General features: G+C 33.2%; 1 protein-coding gene across 3 annotated transcripts in view; it reads left to right on the top strand.

Moving 5' to 3' along the window:
• The first annotated feature begins 1,892 nt into the window (after positions 1-1,892).
• Positions 1,893-20,885, top strand: part of polr3e (polymerase (RNA) III (DNA directed) polypeptide E) — a 20,010-nt gene continuing 1,017 nt past the window's right edge. The window contains exons 1-21 of one of the 3 annotated variants that reach the window (XM_087274716.1): positions 1,953-2,157; positions 2,309-2,393; positions 4,330-4,415; positions 4,492-4,542; positions 6,049-6,126; positions 6,229-6,344; positions 7,699-7,781; positions 8,576-8,683; positions 9,990-10,039; positions 10,138-10,257; positions 10,611-10,696; positions 11,940-11,984; positions 12,075-12,166; positions 12,410-12,530; positions 12,796-12,877; positions 14,354-14,413; positions 14,813-14,970; positions 16,343-16,404; positions 16,736-17,214; positions 20,044-20,121; positions 20,393-20,518. In XM_087274716.1, the coding sequence (XP_087130842.1) occupies positions 4,377-4,415; positions 4,492-4,542; positions 6,049-6,126; positions 6,229-6,344; positions 7,699-7,781; positions 8,576-8,683; positions 9,990-10,039; positions 10,138-10,257; positions 10,611-10,696; positions 11,940-11,984; positions 12,075-12,166; positions 12,410-12,530; positions 12,796-12,877; positions 14,354-14,413; positions 14,813-14,970; positions 16,343-16,404; positions 16,736-17,214; positions 20,044-20,121; positions 20,393-20,518 (2,034 nt within the window). In that variant the 5' untranslated portion in view covers positions 1,953-2,157; positions 2,309-2,393; positions 4,330-4,376. 3 annotated transcript variants of the gene reach the window in all.

Genomic DNA, 20,885 nt, shown 5'->3' with positions numbered 1-20,885 from the left:
GGCCTGGATCCGTCTCCCGGTTATTCCACTCAGGCTTTACAGCTTTAAAGTCATTATTTAAGAAATGTAATCTACTAATATATCAGTCAGTGCTTTCTTCTCCCCATGGTTTCATGGGTTTCCTCCTTAAATCCAAAGACATGCGGTATAGGTTAATTCGGTTAGCTAAATTGTCCGTAGTGTATGTGTTACCCAGGGTTGGGTTGCAGCTGGAAAAGCATCTGCTACGCAAATCATATACTGGATAGGTTGGCGGTTCATAACGCTGTGGCGACCCCTGATTAATGAAGGGTCTCAGCAGAAAAGAAACGAATGAATAAACTGATGATTTTGTTATATTAAATTATATTATTATTATATTATATTAAATTATATTATTATATAAAATTATATTATATTATATAACATTATATTATATTATAGTAAATTATATTATTATTATATTATATTAAATTATATTACATTATATTAAATTATATTACATTATATTAAATTATTTTATTATATAATATTATATAACATTATATTAAATTATATTATTATTATATTATATTAAATTATATTATATTAAATTATATTACATTATATTAAATTATATTATTATATCAAATTATATATTATATAACATTATATCAAATTATATTATATTATAGTAAATTATATTATTATTATATTATATTAAATTATATTATATTAAATTATATTTCATTATATTAAATTATATTATTATATAAAATTATATTATATAACATTATATTAAATTATATTAATATTATTATATTATATTAAATTATATTATATTAATATATATTACATTATATTAAATTTTATTATAGTAAATTATATTATTATATTATATTAAATTAGATTATATAAAATTATATTACATTATAGTAAATTATATTATAGTAAATTATATTTTTATTATATCATATTAAATTATATTATTTTATAATATATTAAATTATATAATATTTTTTATATAGCTATGTACAGCCCTCACAGATCTCTCTTTTAAATTAAGATTTTCTACAGGATGCTTTACAATAAAATATTTGTGCATATAGATTATTCACTACCAAAGCAAAATTTGGAACTAATCTAACAAAAAAATTATTAATCACAGTCCAAAAATTAGTACACCCAAATAAATATGTTGATGGAAAAGTGTTTAATAAAATTAATAACCAGCTGAAAAAATCGACAGAAACATAAAAATATTAAATTGTTAAATTGTTTTTAAAAATTAAACAAAAAATGTGTTCAGAATAACTTATATGAATTTAAATAAACACACTATTATATATATATATATATATATATATATATATATATATATATATAATAGTGTGTTTATTTAAATTCATATATATATATATATATATTCATATATATATATATATATATATATATATATATATATATATATATATATATATATATATATATATACATACATACACACACACACACACACACACACACACACACTATTAAGTGACTATAAAGTTTTAATCATTATTAAGAGGTTAAATTAATTAAAATAGCATCAAACTATGGCAGGTGAATGTTAACATTACTTTGATTAGGCTTGAACTTAGCCTGAGAGTTAGCCTGCTCCAGGCCAGGGTAGTTTCCCAGCATAAGTTTGAACTATCGTACATTTGATTTATCCGCCATTGATTGACCCACCTGACTTACCAAAATAAGCCGTTTACATCTTGTAAAAAGGGGCATAAAAGCTCCCCTTTACATTTAATTCACAACTCGCTTACTGTAAAAACAAACGTAAGGTTTGTACAAAATTCCGGCAAGTTTTAAATGTGTTGCAATTGCACACACAGTATGTTAAATAGAAGATAGTAAACGCATGCTCCTCCTGACCGGTGTTTGTTTGTGACGCGTTCTGTATCGCGCGGTGAATGCTGGGATATGAGCACACACACACTGACACAGCTCCTCCCCACGTGTTTGAGTGACTGCAGCTCTACGATCGGCAACATGGCAGAAGAGACAGCAGATAAGCACACAAATAAAGCTTTAGTCTGACCTGCTGGAGGACTTCATCTCCAAGACACTGCTGTACATTGAGACGGGCTTCTTCTTCTGCGTTCAGCCGCGTAGTGTTGATGATTTAGCGGATCCGCCGAGGCCTCGGTCAGTGTGTGTGTGTGTCAGTATATGTGTGTGTATTCACAACAGGCTGCCGGTGTGTGTGTCAAAAGTTTCATCAATACTAAAAACATATTAATCTACATTCACCGCCCGCCATTTCAATGTGTTTTGACCTAACGTGTGTGTTTTTTAGTGGTTGTTTATGTCTGAAGAGCTGCTAACTCATACTAGCATGTCGCTTCGTTTGCTGACTGAAGCACATTCTCTTCTTCATTGAGGTAAAGTTGGTTTTATATTCGCATATTCTTTTGTTATTGAACACTGGCAACATGTGAGGCAGTCCATATATTGTGTTTACTTTAAATATTTGGAGTTAAATCGCATGTATGTATGACTTAAACGACATTAGCACTGTTTAAGTTAATTGTCTGAACAATGTTGGACCTTGATAGTCATTGGCTGCTAGTATGATTTCCCTTTATACAATTTTTTTTATTATATTTAGGAGAAATGCGAATATAAAACCAACTTTACCCCTTCTGTTTTTTGTTTTACCGTGTTTACTTGGTTTTTAATCTGCTTTATTGTGGTGTGCAGGGTAAAATTAGCTCTTTACAAGCGCTTGCGTCATTCAGTAAACATTGGTTAACCTTAGCAGGTTATTATCATGACAAACAGTGATTGATTAATATTCATCAATGAATTGCTTGACATTAGGTTACTTAACATAATTAATGAAGTAATTTAACAATGTTACATTATTCCACATTGCTCAATTGCTTAAATAGTAGTAAATTAACTAAACATTGAGTTAACATTTATTAACTTAATAAGCAGACTTATTTCCTGCTCATTATTAATACATTTTCTGTTTATTATTACTTCTAAAGCATATATTCTACATTTTCTTATTCTACATCCCTTATCCTATCCTAAACCCAAACCCAACTACTACCTTAATAACTATTAAGCAGCATATTAGAAGGTAATTGAGTCCTAATCATCATGTTAATGTCTAATGTCTTGCCCTCATTCAGTAAACATTCATTAGCGTTAGCTGTTATTGTCATGACAAACTGATTGATTAATATTATGCATAAATAACTTGACATTAATTTACTTAACATTGTTAAATTAGGTAACAATAAATTAACTTAACATTGAGGTAACATTATATACTTATTTCCTGCACATTATTAATACATTTTTTGTTGATTAATACCTCTAAAGCACATATTTGTGTGCATGATCTTATTCTATGGCTCTAATTCTACCTAAACCCATCTGCTGCCTTAATAACTATTAATAAGCAGCAAATTAGGACATAATTGAGGCTAAATTATCAAGTTAATGTCTTTGTCTCGCCCTCTCTTCATGTTTTGGTTGAGATTGTCAAGCATTGAATAAGAAACACACATTTCAAAGCACTTCACAGGACCTTGAAGTAATACGACCTTATTGTAAAGTGTTACCTCTATTAATCGGAAAGCACTTTGGCCAATATGTGTTGTTTTTAAATGTGATATAAAAGTCATAAACATGAAAAGCAACTGTAATTAAACTACCTAATAATGAAAGAAGACAAATTCCACCAAATCTGGCAACCTTTTATAGATTATTTTAAACATTAAGCATATTTGCTTTCAGCAAATAGTTGAATTGAAGAGGATTAGACTAATTTAGATTAAAACTGAAGGTTTTATATATATATATATATATATATATATATATATATATATATATATATATATTTATATACGTATATATGTATGTATATATATATATGATTTATTATTATATAAATACAATTATTGTTATATAAATACAATTATTATTATTATTTATTTTAAAATAACAATAATTTAATAATGTTTATGTCTGTTTACTCCTGCACGATATTGGAGAAATCTTATATTGCAATGTTTTATTTTTTTGCAATTAAATATTGCGATATAAATAGTTTTAAAAGATAGTTAAATAGTCGTTTTCAAGGGAGTCTAAACTAGTATTCAGGTACAGAAATACAGTAATTAAATACAGTATTGTAGCTTGTGGTTAACTTTAATCCAGACTCAACATTGCATACCTTGTGATGTGACTATTGTGTATGCACACATTTGCGATATCGATGCTGAAACCATATATTGTGCAGTCCTAGTTTACGTTACCCCCAGCACTGAGTAGCACAGAATTGTAATGTATTGTTGTTTGCAGGTTTGAATCCTCCATCAGCATCTTCTCCTCTTTCTCAAGTCTTCATTATGGCCAGTGGAGACGATGATGATCCCATCATACAGGAGGTAAATGTAAACATGATCGTCACACTGCAGAGTTAGGCGTCTGTCTTTATCTTTTCTGCTCTCTTTCTTCTGTTAGATCGATGTTTACCTGGCCAGAAGTCTGGTGGAGAAGCTCTATTTATTCCAGGTGAATATCATGACTTAATGCATGGCATAAACATCAACGTAAAGACATCAAAGTTGCACTTATTTGATTAAAAATATAGGGATTACAACTTTAAATCATTGTTTTCTTGATGAAAATGTTATTGTTGTGATTATAGTGGTGAATAGGGTAATATCTATCACCAAACTTCCACAGTTGATTGATTACATTACGAACTGCATATATAATCGTGTATTACAAGTTTTCTTAAACGTTAAGTGTTTTGGTAACACTTTAAAATAATGATTCATTAGTTAATGTATGTGCCAACATTAACAAACGGTGAGCAATATATTTATTACAGGTTTTATTTTTCTTGTGCATTAATGTTAGCAAGCATAAATTTGGATTTTAATAATGCATTAGTAAATGTTAAACTGTGATTAAAAATGTTGTACAAGAGTACTCGTGCTTAGTTCAGTTTAGTGAATGCATTAACTAGTAGACCGTTGTTTTAAAGTGTTTTCAGTGCATTATTTATATGCTAATATAATATTATATATGTTTTCTAAAGTGAGAAATGGCTTTTAAAATGAAGTATTGTATTTGAAATTTACAGACACAATATGACAGCGTGCTATTGAAGAAACGCTTGAAATAGTATTTTGGACATGCTTTAAATTGGACTGAAAAAAACAACAACACAGCAACACTATAAAGTAAAATAACGGTCCATTAGTTAATGTGCGTTAATGTATGCATGTACTAACATGAACAAACAGTTAGTAATGCATTTATTGCTGTATTAGTTAATCTTTAAAGTTAAATAATGCCAGTTCAAGTAACTCACTGTGCGTTAATGTCAACAAGCACAATTTCTTATTTTAATAATGCATTAGTAAATGTTAAACTATGATTAATAAATGCTTAACAAGACTATTCATATGTAATGTTAGTAAATGCATTAAATCAGTGGTCACCAAACTTGTTCCTGGAGGGCCGGTGTCCTGCAGATTTTAGCTCCAACCCTAATCAAACACACCTGAACAAGCTAATCAAGCTCTTACTAGGTATACTCGATACACCCAGGCAGGTGTGTTGAGGCAAGATGGAGCTAAACCCTGCAGGGACACCGGCCCTCCAGGAACGAGATTGCTGACCCCTGCATTAAATAATGGACCATTAATCTAAAGCAGGTGTGTCTACTCTTGATCCTGGAGGGCCGGTGACCTGCATATTTTAGTTTCATTCCCAATTAAACACACTTGAGCCAGCTGATCAAGCTCTTTTTAGGTATACTAGAAACTTTCAGGAAGATGTGTTGAAGGAAGTTGGAGCCAAACTATGCAGGACGCTGGCCCTCCAGGACTGAGTTTGGACACCCCTGGTCTGAAGTGTAACCAAAAAAGGCCAAAATCTCTGTGCATTAAGAATAAATAATTATAGTCTCGCCTTTATCTGAATCTTCAGCATCATTACTCCAGACTTTAGTGCTTCTAATATGCAGATTTTGTGCTCAAATGATCTGGTCATGTGTTTTTCTTGTAGTATCCCGTGCGTCCCGGATCTATGAGCTACAATAATGTGACTCATTTGGGGGCCAAAATCAAACCCAAGCAGCAGAAAGTAAGCTGGATTTCTGTGAAGCGACTCTAAATGGACACTTCACCCAAAACTGTAAATTTCCTATTAATGCACACAGAGCTCATGTTTTCCTCCCGTATGCAGGTTGAGCTGGAGGTTGCGATGGACACCATGAGTCCAAACTACAGCCGCAGTAAAGGAGAGCAGATCGCGCTGAACGTGGACGGCATGTCTTCCGAGGACTCCAACGTCTACACAACGTGAGCAGCATTTATTTGCTTCTTTAAAATAACAACTCTTAATTCGCAAAACATTTGGAGAGAAAGAGCTCCTAACTTGAAGATTTAGGAGAAAATCTTAAAAATAAAGATTTAAAAATGCGCCAGTTCCTCTGGAATTCAGCATTTTGTTGTCCTCCAAGGACTTCAACATCTATATTACGTGAGCAACCTTTCACAAAGCATCCTAAATGCTAAATGTAGCTCCTATTTCACAGATTTAGAAGAACAGGAAATAATAGTTTTTTACAGCAGAATCACTTTAAAGACCTGTTCACACCAAGCATGATAACGATAAATATACGGATAGATCTATTTGTGTCCACACAGATGAACGATAGTAGTTTATTTTTAATGATGCTTTTAAATATGCAGTATCTCTTGTAACCAGCAGGTGTCCTCAGTGTGCTCCTACCGCATCTGAATCCAGCTCGTGTAATCAGTCAATTAAGCAATCGTAGTCAGTTTTCCAGCATTTTCAACACAAACTAGCACTGGATTCTTGCGCTACTTTTATTTTTAAACTTTAATGTGCTCTAAAGCTAGCTGATAAATCATTAGCAGTAGCGTAGAAACTGTTGAATCACTAAGAGCAAAACACAAACCATCCTAAACGCCTGTTTTTAGCAATCTTCACTGGAGAGAGAGAGCATTTTAAAAACGTATGACCACAATGAGCATATAATAAGTGATCGCCTTATTCGTGGAGATATTCCCGTATGCTAAGAAATATGTTTTCAAATATACGTTGATACGTATATTTAAAAATACACAAACAATTAATTAAAGATGTTTAATCAAATACATGTTCTTTAAATACTAATTTTTATATGTTCATTTTGTAGAAATACTTGTATATTTGCTTAATTATTTTCTATAGAAATACATAAACCTGTTAACTTGAAGGTATTTATTATCTAAAATGGTTAAAAGCAAAGGTCACACTTTTTAAAATGTAATTTTTCATGTAACTTGCATTTTAAAATGCAGTTGGTTTAATTTGAATGTGGTGATATTTTCACTTTTTAACCTTTATGTGGATATGACAACAAAATATCATGCTCGACAGTTTTCATCAATAAATATCAGAAAGAGACCCCTCCCCTTCCCCATCAGCCAATCACTGTGTGCATAGTTAATGTGCATGATGGCATCACCCATAGCAACCAGCCCAGAATCCTCACTAAAAGTTCATGTCAGCAGCTTTTAAGAGAAAGCTTATTCACTGCTGTGTATTAGAGCTCTCGGTGCTAAGAGAAAGTGTTTAGTGAATACAGGTTCTGATGTTTACAGACTTTTAGTGTTGGTGAATTTCATATTTGTGTTCTGCTCGTAGGAAAATGATGGACAAGCAAACGTTCTCATCGATCCAGGCGACCACGAACACGTCTCGCTACGCCGCGGCTGTGTTTCACAAAGGTAAGTCACATGCAAACTACACAATCCTGCAGTATTTAAATAATATTTTATTGCAGAGATCTTGGACCACTTCCCAAGAAACTGAACACATCCTCATTTGTAAATATTAAATTGCATTAAATAATATCTAATATTTAACAGGGGTTTAAAGCAGACCTATTCTGCCCCTCTTTTACAAGATGTAAAATGTCTCTGGTGTCTCTAGAGTGTCTGTCATTAAGCTTCAGCTTAAACCATCACACAAATATTGCTTTCTAACTCTGATTATAACTGTGGCGTTTTGGTGACTGTCACTTTAAATTCAAATGAGATTGGGCTCTTTTCAAAAGAGGGTGGAGCTACAAAAGCTGAGTCAGGTCTGCATGTTGCTTCATGCTTCAGTCAGTCTATGTCGCTTCTGTCGCTGTTCATCTAAAACTCTACATCTATAATCCTCTTAGTCTATGCTGACATTATCTTCAGCACACTCTAATGGCTAATGGACAGACGGCTGCTTCTCACTCAGGGCTGCCGTTTATGCTAATGAGTGAGATATGGGCTCTAGTGGGCGGGGCTTTCCCCCTCTGATGACACAGACAAAAGGAGAATTTCAATCCAAGTGTTTCTGCAGACTGTTTTCATCAAGTCTGATTATAAGCAATACAATTCATGTTTACCATTAGACCCTCAATATATTCACACATTGCTGACACAAATGTGTTTAAACTCCTTATAAAAGTGATTTTGCATTATAGGTTCTCTTTAATATGATTGTTTTTCATATTATAATTGCTTCTTGTTTTGTCGGTAATCAGGAGAGCTCCATCTGACTCCACTGCAGGGAATCCTCCAGATGAGACCCAGCTTCACCTATCTGGATAAAGCAGATACGAAACATCGAGAACGAGAAGCTGCCAATGAAGGTGGGAGGATGTTTTTGGGTCACTTTCTTGGTTGATTTTAATGATTGCACATTAAAATCTGGTTATTGTTATCAGTGTTGTTCAGAGCATGCATGATAAGTCTACGCCGAGTTGTTAGAAATCTTCAACATAAGTTACTGCTGTTGTTTAGGCTGTGAAGAAAATTATTTAATGATTTTAAAATTATATTGTAATCAAGTGAAAAGCGTAAACTTGCATGAGTGTACATGTCATAAGTATTAAGATAAAATCTATATTGCATATATATTACAGTTATTTATTTTTTCAGTGTACGTTTTGTAGACATGCATACATTACACACATTTGTTAAAAGTTTTAAAATGCACTTTTTAAGATATGTTCAGTATACGTGCATACATTATATTGTGTGCTGGTATATATTAATAGAAGATAATGTTTTTTAAAAACATTTTTATTTTTTTTGCAACATTTAACTTTAGTTTTGTGTATTTGTACATTTATTTATTTATTTATTTATTTTAGAATTATGACCAATATATTTAAAGCATTATTATTATTATTATTATTATTATTATTATTATTATTATAAGTAATAATAGCACATTTCTTTGTTTTTGTTATTTATTTATTATTTTATTATTAGTTATTTGTTTGTTGTTTATAATATTAAGTAATAGTAGCAAATTTGTTTGTTGTTATCTATTAAATATTCATTATTTTATTTATTATTAGTTATTTGTTTTTTATTATTATTTATTATTATTATTATTATTACAAGTAGTTGTAATATTGTATATTTATTTATTATTCAATATTTTATAAATTATTTTATTATTTATTATTATATTATTAGTTATTTCATATTATCATTATTGTTATTGTTATTATTATTATTATGCTAAACAACAACAACAACAACAAATAACCAATAATAAAAAATAAATAATTAATAACAACCACAATTAAATTTGCTACTACTACTACTAATAAAATAATAATCTATAACAGATAGCTAATAATAAATAATAAAATAATAAATATTTAATAAATAACACCCACAAACAAATTCGCTATTATTAGTATTATTATAAAAAGCAAAAACTTATGATAAATTAATAAATAATAAAATAATCATAATAGCAAAAATACAAAATATAGCAAAACTGTTTTTTATTAAATATTTATTATTTTATTATGTATAAATAAATTAGTTTTTTGTTTATTATTATTATTATTATTTAAAGTAATAGTAGCAAAATTGGTTGTTAATATTTATTATTTTATTGTTTGTTCTTGCTATTAACTAATGAATGTTTATTTGCAGCTGGAGACTCTTCACAGGATGAAGCAGAAGATGATGTTAAACAGATCACTGTAAGACCAGAGAAACTCATTGCTGAGTCACGTTCACCCTCTGTGCATTTTGTTTTTATGCGCTTGTATTTCTCACTGTTTGCCTTTCCTTCACCTAGGTGAGGTTTTCCAGACCCGAGTCTGAGCAGGCCCGTCAGCGGCGCATCCAGTCCTACGAGTTCCTGCAGAAGAAACAGGCCGAGGAGCCCTGGGTTCATCTCCATTACCATGCCATAAAGGTTAAAGTCATGCACTTACACACTAATCTCAAGCTGTTCAAAATTGCTCTCTATACACTGTGCACTTGTACACTATGCCAATGCTGAGCTTCAAATTCAGTTGCCTATTGCAGAAATTAATAATAAATGCCAGAAAATAGTCAAACTACTCGCTCTATAAACAAGCGTGTTCATTATTATGCATAAAAAGTAGAATAATACAACAAGAAATGATCAGTTTGCAGCAAGGCGAGCTGTTTTTAACGGCTAAAAGTTATTGGAAGGGAATGAAAGCGGAAGTTTTGGCCCAACAATACAGCATATGTTACAATGGCTCGCTATAATAATGCAGTGTGTGTCTGTTGTTTCTGCAGGACAGCCGGTCTGAACACGAGCGCCAGTATCTGTACTGTCAGGCCATGGACACCACCGAAAACACAGAGCTGGTCAAAACACCACGGTCAGTGCATGCTCCTATTACACATCATGAACTCTGCAGGAGTCTATATAAAGTGCGTCAAGCAATATTTTAAAGCTTTTGACCAAAAATGTCATATTGAGTGACAACACTTGCAGCCAATCAGCAGTAAGGGGCGTGTCTGATGATAGTGGAGATATTTAAAAGGGGAGGGGACCATTTGGTTATGGTCGTGTTTGTTTTGATGCTATCAAATATCAATATAATTTAATTCAATATATACTTCTGCTATATGAAATATTACTCTACTAATAGTAGATTAGTATTCAAAATGTCTCTCTATTAAAAATGCACTAAGTTTTTGACCAAAAATGTCATTGAGTGACCAAACACATGCAGCCAATCATCTGTAAGAGGTGTGTCTATGAACGAAAATACTAAAAGGGGAGGAGCCTATTGGGTAATAGGCATTTGTTTTGATGCCTAAGCTTAAAAATTACTCTACAACTAATACATTAGTATTAAAATATATTTATTAAAATGTATCTGTGTTAAAAGGAAGCCATTTAAAGTGCATTAAGTAATATTTTTTGTTGTATATGATAAACATTTTACAATCAAAAGCATATCAAATCAGCTTTTGACCATAATGTCAGACTGAGTGACAAAACACACGTGCAGCCAATCAGCAGAAAGGGGCGTGTCTACTGACGATAGTGTTGCTTTAAAAAGAGGAGGAGTCTTCTGGGTTATTGTTGTGTGGGCTACATTTGATCTGTGTACACGGGTTGTTTTTTTCCATAGATTTTTTTTAACTCCGTCAAATGAATTAAATGGACAGAACCTGTATAATGCCTTTGGTCATGTAAAATCTTTATTTACGAGTATGGTAATTGCATATTTTTAGTTTAGTAATTGGGCTAGTTTTGATTGGCCATTAGGCTACCTTTGTTGTAAAAAAAAAAACTGGCAACCCTGCTTTTACTGCATCCATAGTTTCTCGTATAGTGAGCATTGGGACTGCACGATATTAAAAAAATTGAACATTTCAGTAAAATACTTTGCTAGTACTCAAAAACACATGCAAATGATAAATTATTTATAATAATTATTTATATAATAAAGTTAAAAGCCTCGAAATCACATGCGAATGAATGATAATTCAGACTCAACAATGATCACACTGCGATATTATTTCTGAAACCGTATATGTATATATTGCATGTATTATATCTAATGTTTTGTTGTTTGTTGTTGATCTGATGTTTGTTTTCTCTCTCTGCAGTGAATATCTGTCCATGCTCATGCCTCCGCTGGCTGAAGAAAAAGTGTAAGTAGATTAAGCGTGTGTTTGCGTGATGCTGTGTGTGTGTGTGTGTGTGTTTTATGCCTGAATGTGTGTGTGTGTTGTGTTTTGTAGTGTTAAACCTGTGGGTCCCAGTAATGTGCTGTCCATGGCTCAGCTGCGCACTCTTCCTCTGGGAGATCAGGTCAAGACGCTGATGAAGAACGGTTAGTTTACACTGCTGTATTTTCATGTCTGTATGATTTAGTGAAATAAAAGGATAATGTGATATGGGTTTATGAAGGTAGTGCAGCATTATACACCTAACACACGGTCCTAACTAGACGCCATGAAAACTCTTTTCCTTGTTAAAAGGATTTTTGTCCTAAACATCTGATAAATTTCTATTATTACAAGTTATTTTTCCCCCAGCATCTGTGTCAGCTTGAGTATTTTTGTTTGTGTCTCAGTGAAGGTAATGCCGTTTGCCAATCTGATGGGTCTGCTGGCGTCAGGAACAGACTCCACTGCAGTACTGAGGTGCATTCAGCAGGTGGCGCTGCTGGTGCAGGGAAACTGGGTCGTCAAGAGGTCAGCCTTTTACACTATATAGGACCTTGTGTTTTTTCCCCCCACTCAGAGTCTGTCTGGAATGCATTTTGTGGGGTGAATTAAATTTTATTAATCCAAGTAAATAGGTCAAACTTATTTATAAACATCTGATTTAATTTCTTGCAATATGTATTTTTTTATAATGATATTTTTTAATGTCATTTTTAGTATTCTGGATTTATTTATGATGTTATACTGATTTATCCAAACAAACAGTGATTATATATTTGAATGATCTTTTTAGTGATGTTCTGTATCCCAAGAACACGTGTAGTTCACACAGTGGTGTTCCTGCTGAAGTGCTCTGCCGCGGTCGAGACTTTGTGGTGAGCTTTATTTCACTCTGAAGTATAAGAATGTGCATGTATTTGTGTATATATACACTTTATTAGGTACACCTTACTAGTACCGGCGTGGGCCTCATTTTGCCTTCAGAACTGTCTTAATCCTTCATGGCAGAGATTCAACAAGCTACTGGAAATATTCCTCAGAGATTTTGCTCCATGATAGCATCACACAGTTGCTGCAGATTTGTCGGCTGCACATCCATGATGCCAATCTCCCGTTCCACCACATCCCAAAGCTGCTCTATTGGATTGAGCTCTGGTGACTGTGGAGGCCATTTGAGTACAGTGAACTCATCGTCATGTTCAAGAAACCAGTCTGAGATGATTGAGCTTTATGACATGCTGCGTTATCCTGCTGGAAGTAGCCATCAGAAGATGGAGACACTGTGCTCATAAAGGGATGGACATGGTCAGCAGCAATACTCAGGTAGGCTGTGGCGTTGATGCTCAATTGGTACTAATGGACCCAAAGAAAATCTCCCCCACACCATTACACCACCACCACCAGCCTGAACCGCTGATACAAGGCAGGATGATCCATGCTTTCATGTTGTTGAGGCCAAATTGTGAGCCGAGCATCTGAATGTGTGAGCAGAAATGGAGACTCATCAGAGCAGCAACGTTTCTCCAATCTTCTATTGTCCAGTTTTGGTGAGTCTGTGTGAATTGTAGCCTCAGTTTCCTGTTCTTAGCTGACAGGAGCGGCACCCGGTGTGCTCTTCTGCTGCTGTAGCCCATCCGCCTCAAGGTTGGACGTGTTGTGTGTTCAGAGATGCTTTTCTGCAGAGCTCGGTTGTATCGAGTGCTTATTTGAGTTACTGTTGTCTTTCTATCAGCTGAACCAGTCTGGCCATTCTCCTCTGGCCTCATCAACAAGGCATTTGCGCCCACAGAACTGCCGCTCGCTGGATATTTCCTCTTTGTCGGAGCATTCTCTGTAAACCCTAGAGATGGTTGTGCGTGAAAATCCCAGTAGATCAGCAGTTTCTGAAATACTCAGAGCAGCCCGTCTGGCAGCAACAACCATGCCACGTTCAAAATCTCTTAAATCCCCTTTCTTCCTCATTCTGATGCTCGCTCTGAACTGCAGCAGATTATCTTGATCATGTCTACATGCCTTACTTCATTGAGCTGCTGCCATGTGATTGGCTGATTAGAAAAGTGCGTTAACAAGCAGTTAGACAGGTGTACCTAATAGAGTGGCAGGTTTGTATGTATATAATATATAAGCTGCTTTTTTTCTGTTTTGTGTGTTTTTTTTATCTGTTTTTGCTTTGTTTTACCTGGTGTTTTTTGATTGTACAGGACTTTGGATCAACCGAAAGTTGTGTGAAAGTGCTTTAAAGCAAAGAAAGAAATGAAGATATGCAGTGACAATGCATGCTGTGTTTTTGGAGTTGCTTTTTTTTAAATTATTGCAGATTTTTAAAATGCATTTGTTTCTCCTTGTCTCAGATGTGGAGATTCACTATAGAGCGAACCCTGATGAGAAAAGAGGTCGCCGCCATTATAAAGGTTTGTGTTGAATTATAGTGCATACTTGAGTATAACAGAAGGTGGTGCTATAAGAAAACAATATTATGATTTACTATATGAAGTCAGATCTAGACCTGTATACATAATAATGCTTTAACTCCATAAAGTCAGTTATTTAAGTTAACCATTAAATTGTATTTTATTAACATCCGCCCCTACTCCAACCCTACCAATAATATAAAAACACTTATTATACAGAGTATTATTCATATTATTTATCAAATTACCCGTTAAACTAAGTTTTTGTTAACACCAGCCCTCACAGTACCATATAGTAACAACAACAATCATCCTATATTATCTACAGCCGTATCGCTTCTAGACTTTACCATGTTTTCATTCATTTGATTGGTTCGATTGTGTGTCATGTGACCTCAGCTTCCTCCAGAAGATGTGAAGGACTTCCTGGAGCAGATGTCTGTTCCTCGGTTGAATCGAGGCTGGGAGTTTCTGCTGCCCACAGATCAGGATTTTGTCAAGAAGCATCCAGACGTGGCTCAGAGACAACACATGCTCTGGACGGGCATTCAGTCCAAGTAGGCAGAAATTACATGCAAACCTGCTTTTTCAAAAGATTTAAAGATATAAAATTTTAGGGATGCACCCAAAAGAAAAGTCTGGGCCGAAAACAAAAAATTCTGGATGCAATTGGCCAAAAACAGACACTGAAAGTTTGTTTTATTAATTATTTATTAATTTATTAAATAATATAATTTTGTATGAAAAAATGCACAAATAGTTTTTATTTTTAGATTTTACAAATTTATTTATTATTATAATTTATTTATTTATTTATTTAACCTGCCGATACCAGTTTTTAAAATTTATTTCCCTTCCAATTTTGTTTTATTTTTAAATTATTATATTATAATTCTTGGCTAATTTAAACTTCTTAATAATATTTAATTTTATTTATTATTATATATTTTTTTATTTCTTTAACCTGCCAATACTGATTTATTTTTTCCCCCAATTTATTTATTTTTTTATTATAATTATTTGGGCTAATTTTTTATTTTATTTATTTATTATTATAAATTACTTATTTTTTCATATGTTTAAACTGCCAATACTTTTTTTTCAGCCCAATTTATTCTTTATTTTTATTTAAAAAATAATAATAATTAACTTTCTATTTCCAAATAATTTTTTATTTTATTTATGTATTATTATATACGATTTACTGATTTAACCTGACGATACCAATTAAAAAACAAAAATTCCCCAGCTAATTTTAAAAGTTATTATAATATTTTTTTTTGCTTAATTTCGATTTCCAATTTTTTTTTTTATTATGCAATATTTATCTATTTATTTAACCTGCTGATACCAATAAAAAAAATCCCCAATTTATAATTAAAAAAATTATAATTAATAACTTTATGATATTTTATTTTAATTAATAGTTTTTTTTTCTTTTTTTTTTTAGGCCAAAATTGATTGCAATTTTATATATTTACTTATTATTATAAAATATTTATTTATTTAATCTGCTGATGCCCATTTTTTTTTCCTTATTTATTTATTTATTTATTTATTTTTTATATCATTATACTTATTCTGTTGAACCGTTTTTAGCCAATAATTTTTGCCAGACAAAAATTTGGTGCGTCCCTAAAGTCGATCCCATGGCTTACTCTCCCTCAATGCACAGGAACAAAAAAAGTGCACTTTATACATTTACATTTACTCATTTAGCCGAGACTGAGAATAAAAGACATCAGAGAGCAGAAAAATACAAATTTAAAAAAACATTAGGATGAGTTTCATTTATTGTCACATTGTTATCCAAAGCCAAATAAGAACAATAACAGCCAATACAAACGTCATTGTTCATTAATTTGGTCTTACTGTGAACTCAGATTTACTACCATCTTCCAGTGTTTCTAAATAAATGCTGTGTTGCAGGTTGGAAAAAGTGTTCAACTTCTCCAAAGACGACTTTGTGCATAAAAAGGATGTGCAGATAGGTATGTGCCGATCTTTGACCTGCATGCAGTATATGTGTGTTAAATGCATGCACAACAGTTCAGAAGTGTGGAGCTGGAAACACTCATTCATTCATTTTTCTTCTGCTTCGCTGCTGACACACAACTGGGTTTAAACATCTTATAAAACAGATTTTTTGCATAATAGCTCCCCTTTAAAAGTTGACGTACTGTAAGCGCGAGTCACAGAAATCAGACTATCGAGATCTCAGTGTAAATGCAGCCTAAGATACTGATATATCATCTAGCAAAGTTCCAAACTTGAATTTCCTTTGTGTATTGCTCATGTTGCGTGTTGTTTGTTGTTCTCCAGAGCCGGTTCACTTCAGTGGAGACCAGCGTCTGAAAGCGGCTCAAGAAAACGCTCAGGAGAAGCACTCCATCCTGCAGCGAGAGCTCGACGCTTACCGGTTGAAGGCTTCAGGACTTTCGGGCTCCCAGGGACCTTCTGGTGCTTCGGTCACAGTGAAGCAGGAGCCGGTGAGCGACTCTGAGGAGCCGATGGACACGGGTGCACCGCTCACCAACGGCTCTGTCAACGGTTACCCTGCGGCCAGCTCTCCAACGTCCGATCCGCACAACGGACATGGACAGGCCTTCACGCCGGAGCTGCAGGACTTTGTGAAAAACACCTTCAGAAAGCATTACGTTCTGTGCCTGAGCGAAGTCAAGCGGCTGTTTAACCTGCATCTGGCTAGTTTACCAAGTGGCCACGCGGCGTACGGACACGTGACGGACCGCATGCTGCAGGACACCATCCTGCACAGCCACTGCAAGCAGATCCTCGTGCCTGTAAGTACTGCAGTGTGTGTTTTTATTGAACTACTTAGAAATTAGTGCCGGACAAAGATTAATCACATTTACATACAACAGTTCTGTCTGGTTCTTGAATCTGATTGGCTGATAGCCGTGTGATATTCTGCAATAACAGCACTCATACAGCCTCTTCACTAATATTGCAGTTGTTGGACAACATCATGTACTTTTGAGGCTTTTTTAGGCGAGAATGTAGTTGTTTAGATTGTTACTCTGCAGTTTATTTATAAGGATAGTGCTTATTTTAAGTGTTTGCTTTGGCATTTTCAGGGTAAATTATTGTGATCTCCTGATTGCAGCAGAGAAATACTGGGAAATCTCTGTAGACTGATGGCATTTCATGCTGTTCAGCCTCATAATCTTAAAATTTGAGCAAAATCAGCTGTTTTGTCTTCACTTTAGACATTACGCTAGAGAATCATTCAAACACTAGCTCTACAGTGACGTTGGTGAATGAGCAGCGGTTTCTGCTGTTTTGTGGTCAGCTGCAGATGTGAATGAACGGCGGAAGAAAGTAGTTCCTCTTACAAAAAGGTTTTTGAGACTCTCCAAGTTTTATTTTCTTTTTTGAATACACGATTATGCTGACGAACTGTTGTATAAAAGCAATATCACTCAAGTAACATGCCTCCCACATGTGCCAATACACAGCCATATCGCGCTGCTACATGTATGATATTGCTTATATAAAATACAAACACACACATGCATATCTTATGGCAAAAACATTTATTTTGGATGCGATTAATTGCGATTAAAATCTTTGCTCAGCTCTATTAGAAATATAGTTTCAGTCAATATATATATATATATATATACTCGTTATTTTTTAAAAAGCATTAATATTATGAGAAATGATCACCATTTATACTATGGTTTTGGAATATTTACTTTATTTATAATTTAGTTTACTTTGTTTATACAGCACATTTAAAGCTGCCATAATACTGACCAAAGTGCTTTACAACAGCTTTAAACTTAATAAACAATTAAAATGTAAAAATGATTGCTCACTGTTAACAAGCAAATTACTGATTTATTACTTATTTATCAACCAATCAGAATAAAGCATTTGTAAGTTACTTAAAAAAAAACACTTGTTAACAGTGAGCAATAATTTTTACATTTTAATTGTTTATTAATGCTTTATTCTGATTGGTTGATGAATAAGTAATAAATCAGTAATTTTTTTTTTCCAAATACATGAATAAATAAAAAGGTTTAATAAATTATTTAATTTTTTTTCACAGTTCAGAGCAAATAATATTGAAATATCTGACCAACAGAAGTAAAAAAAAAAAAAAAAATATATATATATATATATATATATATATATATATATATATATATATATATATATATATATATATATATTTTTTTTTTTTTTTTTTTTTTTTAATTATTATTTATTTTTATTTTTTTTTACTTGACCAGTGTTATGAACAGTTTGGAAAAATTATTGATTGTTTATTAGTTATTAGTATTAGACCATTATTTTCAGATCTTTATATTAAATATTTTAGTAAAGATGATGCTGTCAGTTTTATATTGGTAATATTTTCATTTACTTATTTTAAATGTAATTTTAATTAATTAAATAATTTAATTAATTAATTTTTTTTAATATTCAAAATGTATAATTTTTACATTTTAATTTATTATATTTAGTGTTTTTTATTTTACCAAATTTTAGCTGAAAAAATAAACAATACAATTGGGTGCAAATAAATATAAAGCATGCTTGATGATACTTAAAATGAAATATTTCCATCACCTTAATAGCAGAGCAGTTCTTTCAGGTATTAGTTGAAATATCTGAGTTCTTCTTTGTACTCCACTTGTGTGTCTGCGTGTCTATAATTGACTTAAATCCATTAATGTCCATGTCTGTTGTGCTCATTAGAGTAATGTGTGTGTTTTTAGGATGTGCTCTGCCCTTTTGTTCATTCAGGATTACTGGATTAAGAGTGTGTGTGTGTATATATGTGTGTGTGTGCGTGTATCTGCTATTAATGGATGTAAACCCCACTGCTGATTACTCCAGACTGGTTTCTGAGACTGCTTATATGCATGTTTATTTGTCATCGGTCAGCTGTCAGAAAGTGCTTGATGTGGAGGCGTTTTTAAAACCATATAACATTTACTGTGTTATTATATTGCCAGCACACATTGGTGGACTTTCACTCAAAAAAGATGAACAGAAATACTGTAATCTATATTCATTTATTTTTTCCTTCGGCTTAGTCTTTTTATTTATCAGGGGTCGCCACAGTGGAATGAACCGCTAACTATTCCTGCATATGTTTTACACAGCAGATGCCCTTCCAGCCTTCAGTCTATAATCAATTTAATGTATCTGTATAATAATAATAAACAATCTATAATCTGCTCATCTGCTTCAGCTCTGGATTGGCAGTCCTTTTCTGATGACTCTGATTGGTTGAAACATGTTTGGCCACGCCCCCTCCTGTTGCTACTTTTTTGTGAGTTAAACATGAAGGGGAGGAGTTTAGAAATAAAACCCCGCCCCTACTCAATATTCCATTTAGTTCAACATGCGTCGTCATACTGAGATTAAAGTCTGCACAGAAAATGACACGCTGTGCCTTTAAAGAAAGAAAATGTCTGCGGCTGCAAAAACAATTTGGCGGTGAAATTAAAACAACATTTTGAAAGTGGGATTATAATGTAAAGCTGACAGATTTATTAAAAAAAAAGGTAAGAAGAGTGAATAAAGTCTTTGCTGTCCAACACAACACATCATCGTATTGATAAGTGTGTGTGTGTGTGTGTGTGTGTGTGTAGTTTCCTCCTCAGAGCAGCGCTGCCGCAGACGAGCAGAAGGTGTTTGGCTTGTGGGAAAGCGGAGAAACCTTTGACAAGGTGGCAGTCTTATCAAAATGATTATTTTACTGTGTTTATGTTAAATGTTTGCAGTTAATCCAGTGTGTGTGTGTATGTCTCTGTGTTGTGTTTGTGTCTGTATGTGCATCTCTATGTCTGTCTGTCTGTCTGTCTGTGTGTGTGCGTGCATGCATGTGTATCTTTGTGTGTGTGCGCATCTGTGTGTATGTATCTCTTTGTCTTTGTGTATATCTGTGTGTGTATGTGTGCATGTATCTGTGTGTGTGTGTGTGTGTGTGTGTGTCTGTAGCTCCGGCAGATTCTGTTCGAGATCTTCATGAAGAATTATCGCGTCAGGAGAAATGTGATCCAGACGCGTCTCACACAGGAGCTCGGAGACGCCGTCAACAAGACTGATGTGGACCGACTGCTCAAGGTGAACACCAGCTCAAACATCAGGAGTCTTAAAGGGACAGTGCACACAAAATCCCAAGCACAGTCATCATTTACTCTCCCTCAAGTGCTTTTTAATCCTGTTCGAGTCTCTTTCGTCTGTTAAAACACAAAAGAAGATATTTTGAAAAATGCCGGAAACCTGTAACCATTGACTTCCATAGTATATTTTTTTCTTGTTATGGTTGCAGGGATTCAGCTTTCTTCTAAATCTCTCCTTTAGTGTTGAGTGTTCAACGGAATTAAAGAAAACAAAGCCTAAGAACCACTTGAGAGTAAATAGTGCGTACATTTTAATTTTTGTGTGAACTGTCCCTTTAAGATGGGTGTAAAGAGTGCAAATTCTGATG

The sequence above is a fragment of the Danio rerio genome, chromosome 12 (genome assembly GCF_052040795.2).
Source record: "Danio rerio strain M-AB ecotype USA chromosome 12, GRCz13ab, whole genome shotgun sequence".
Taxonomy (NCBI): domain Eukaryota; kingdom Metazoa; phylum Chordata; class Actinopteri; order Cypriniformes; family Danionidae; genus Danio; species Danio rerio.
Note: the sequence above shows the minus strand (reverse complement) of the source record. Positions and strands in the feature narration are given on the sequence as shown.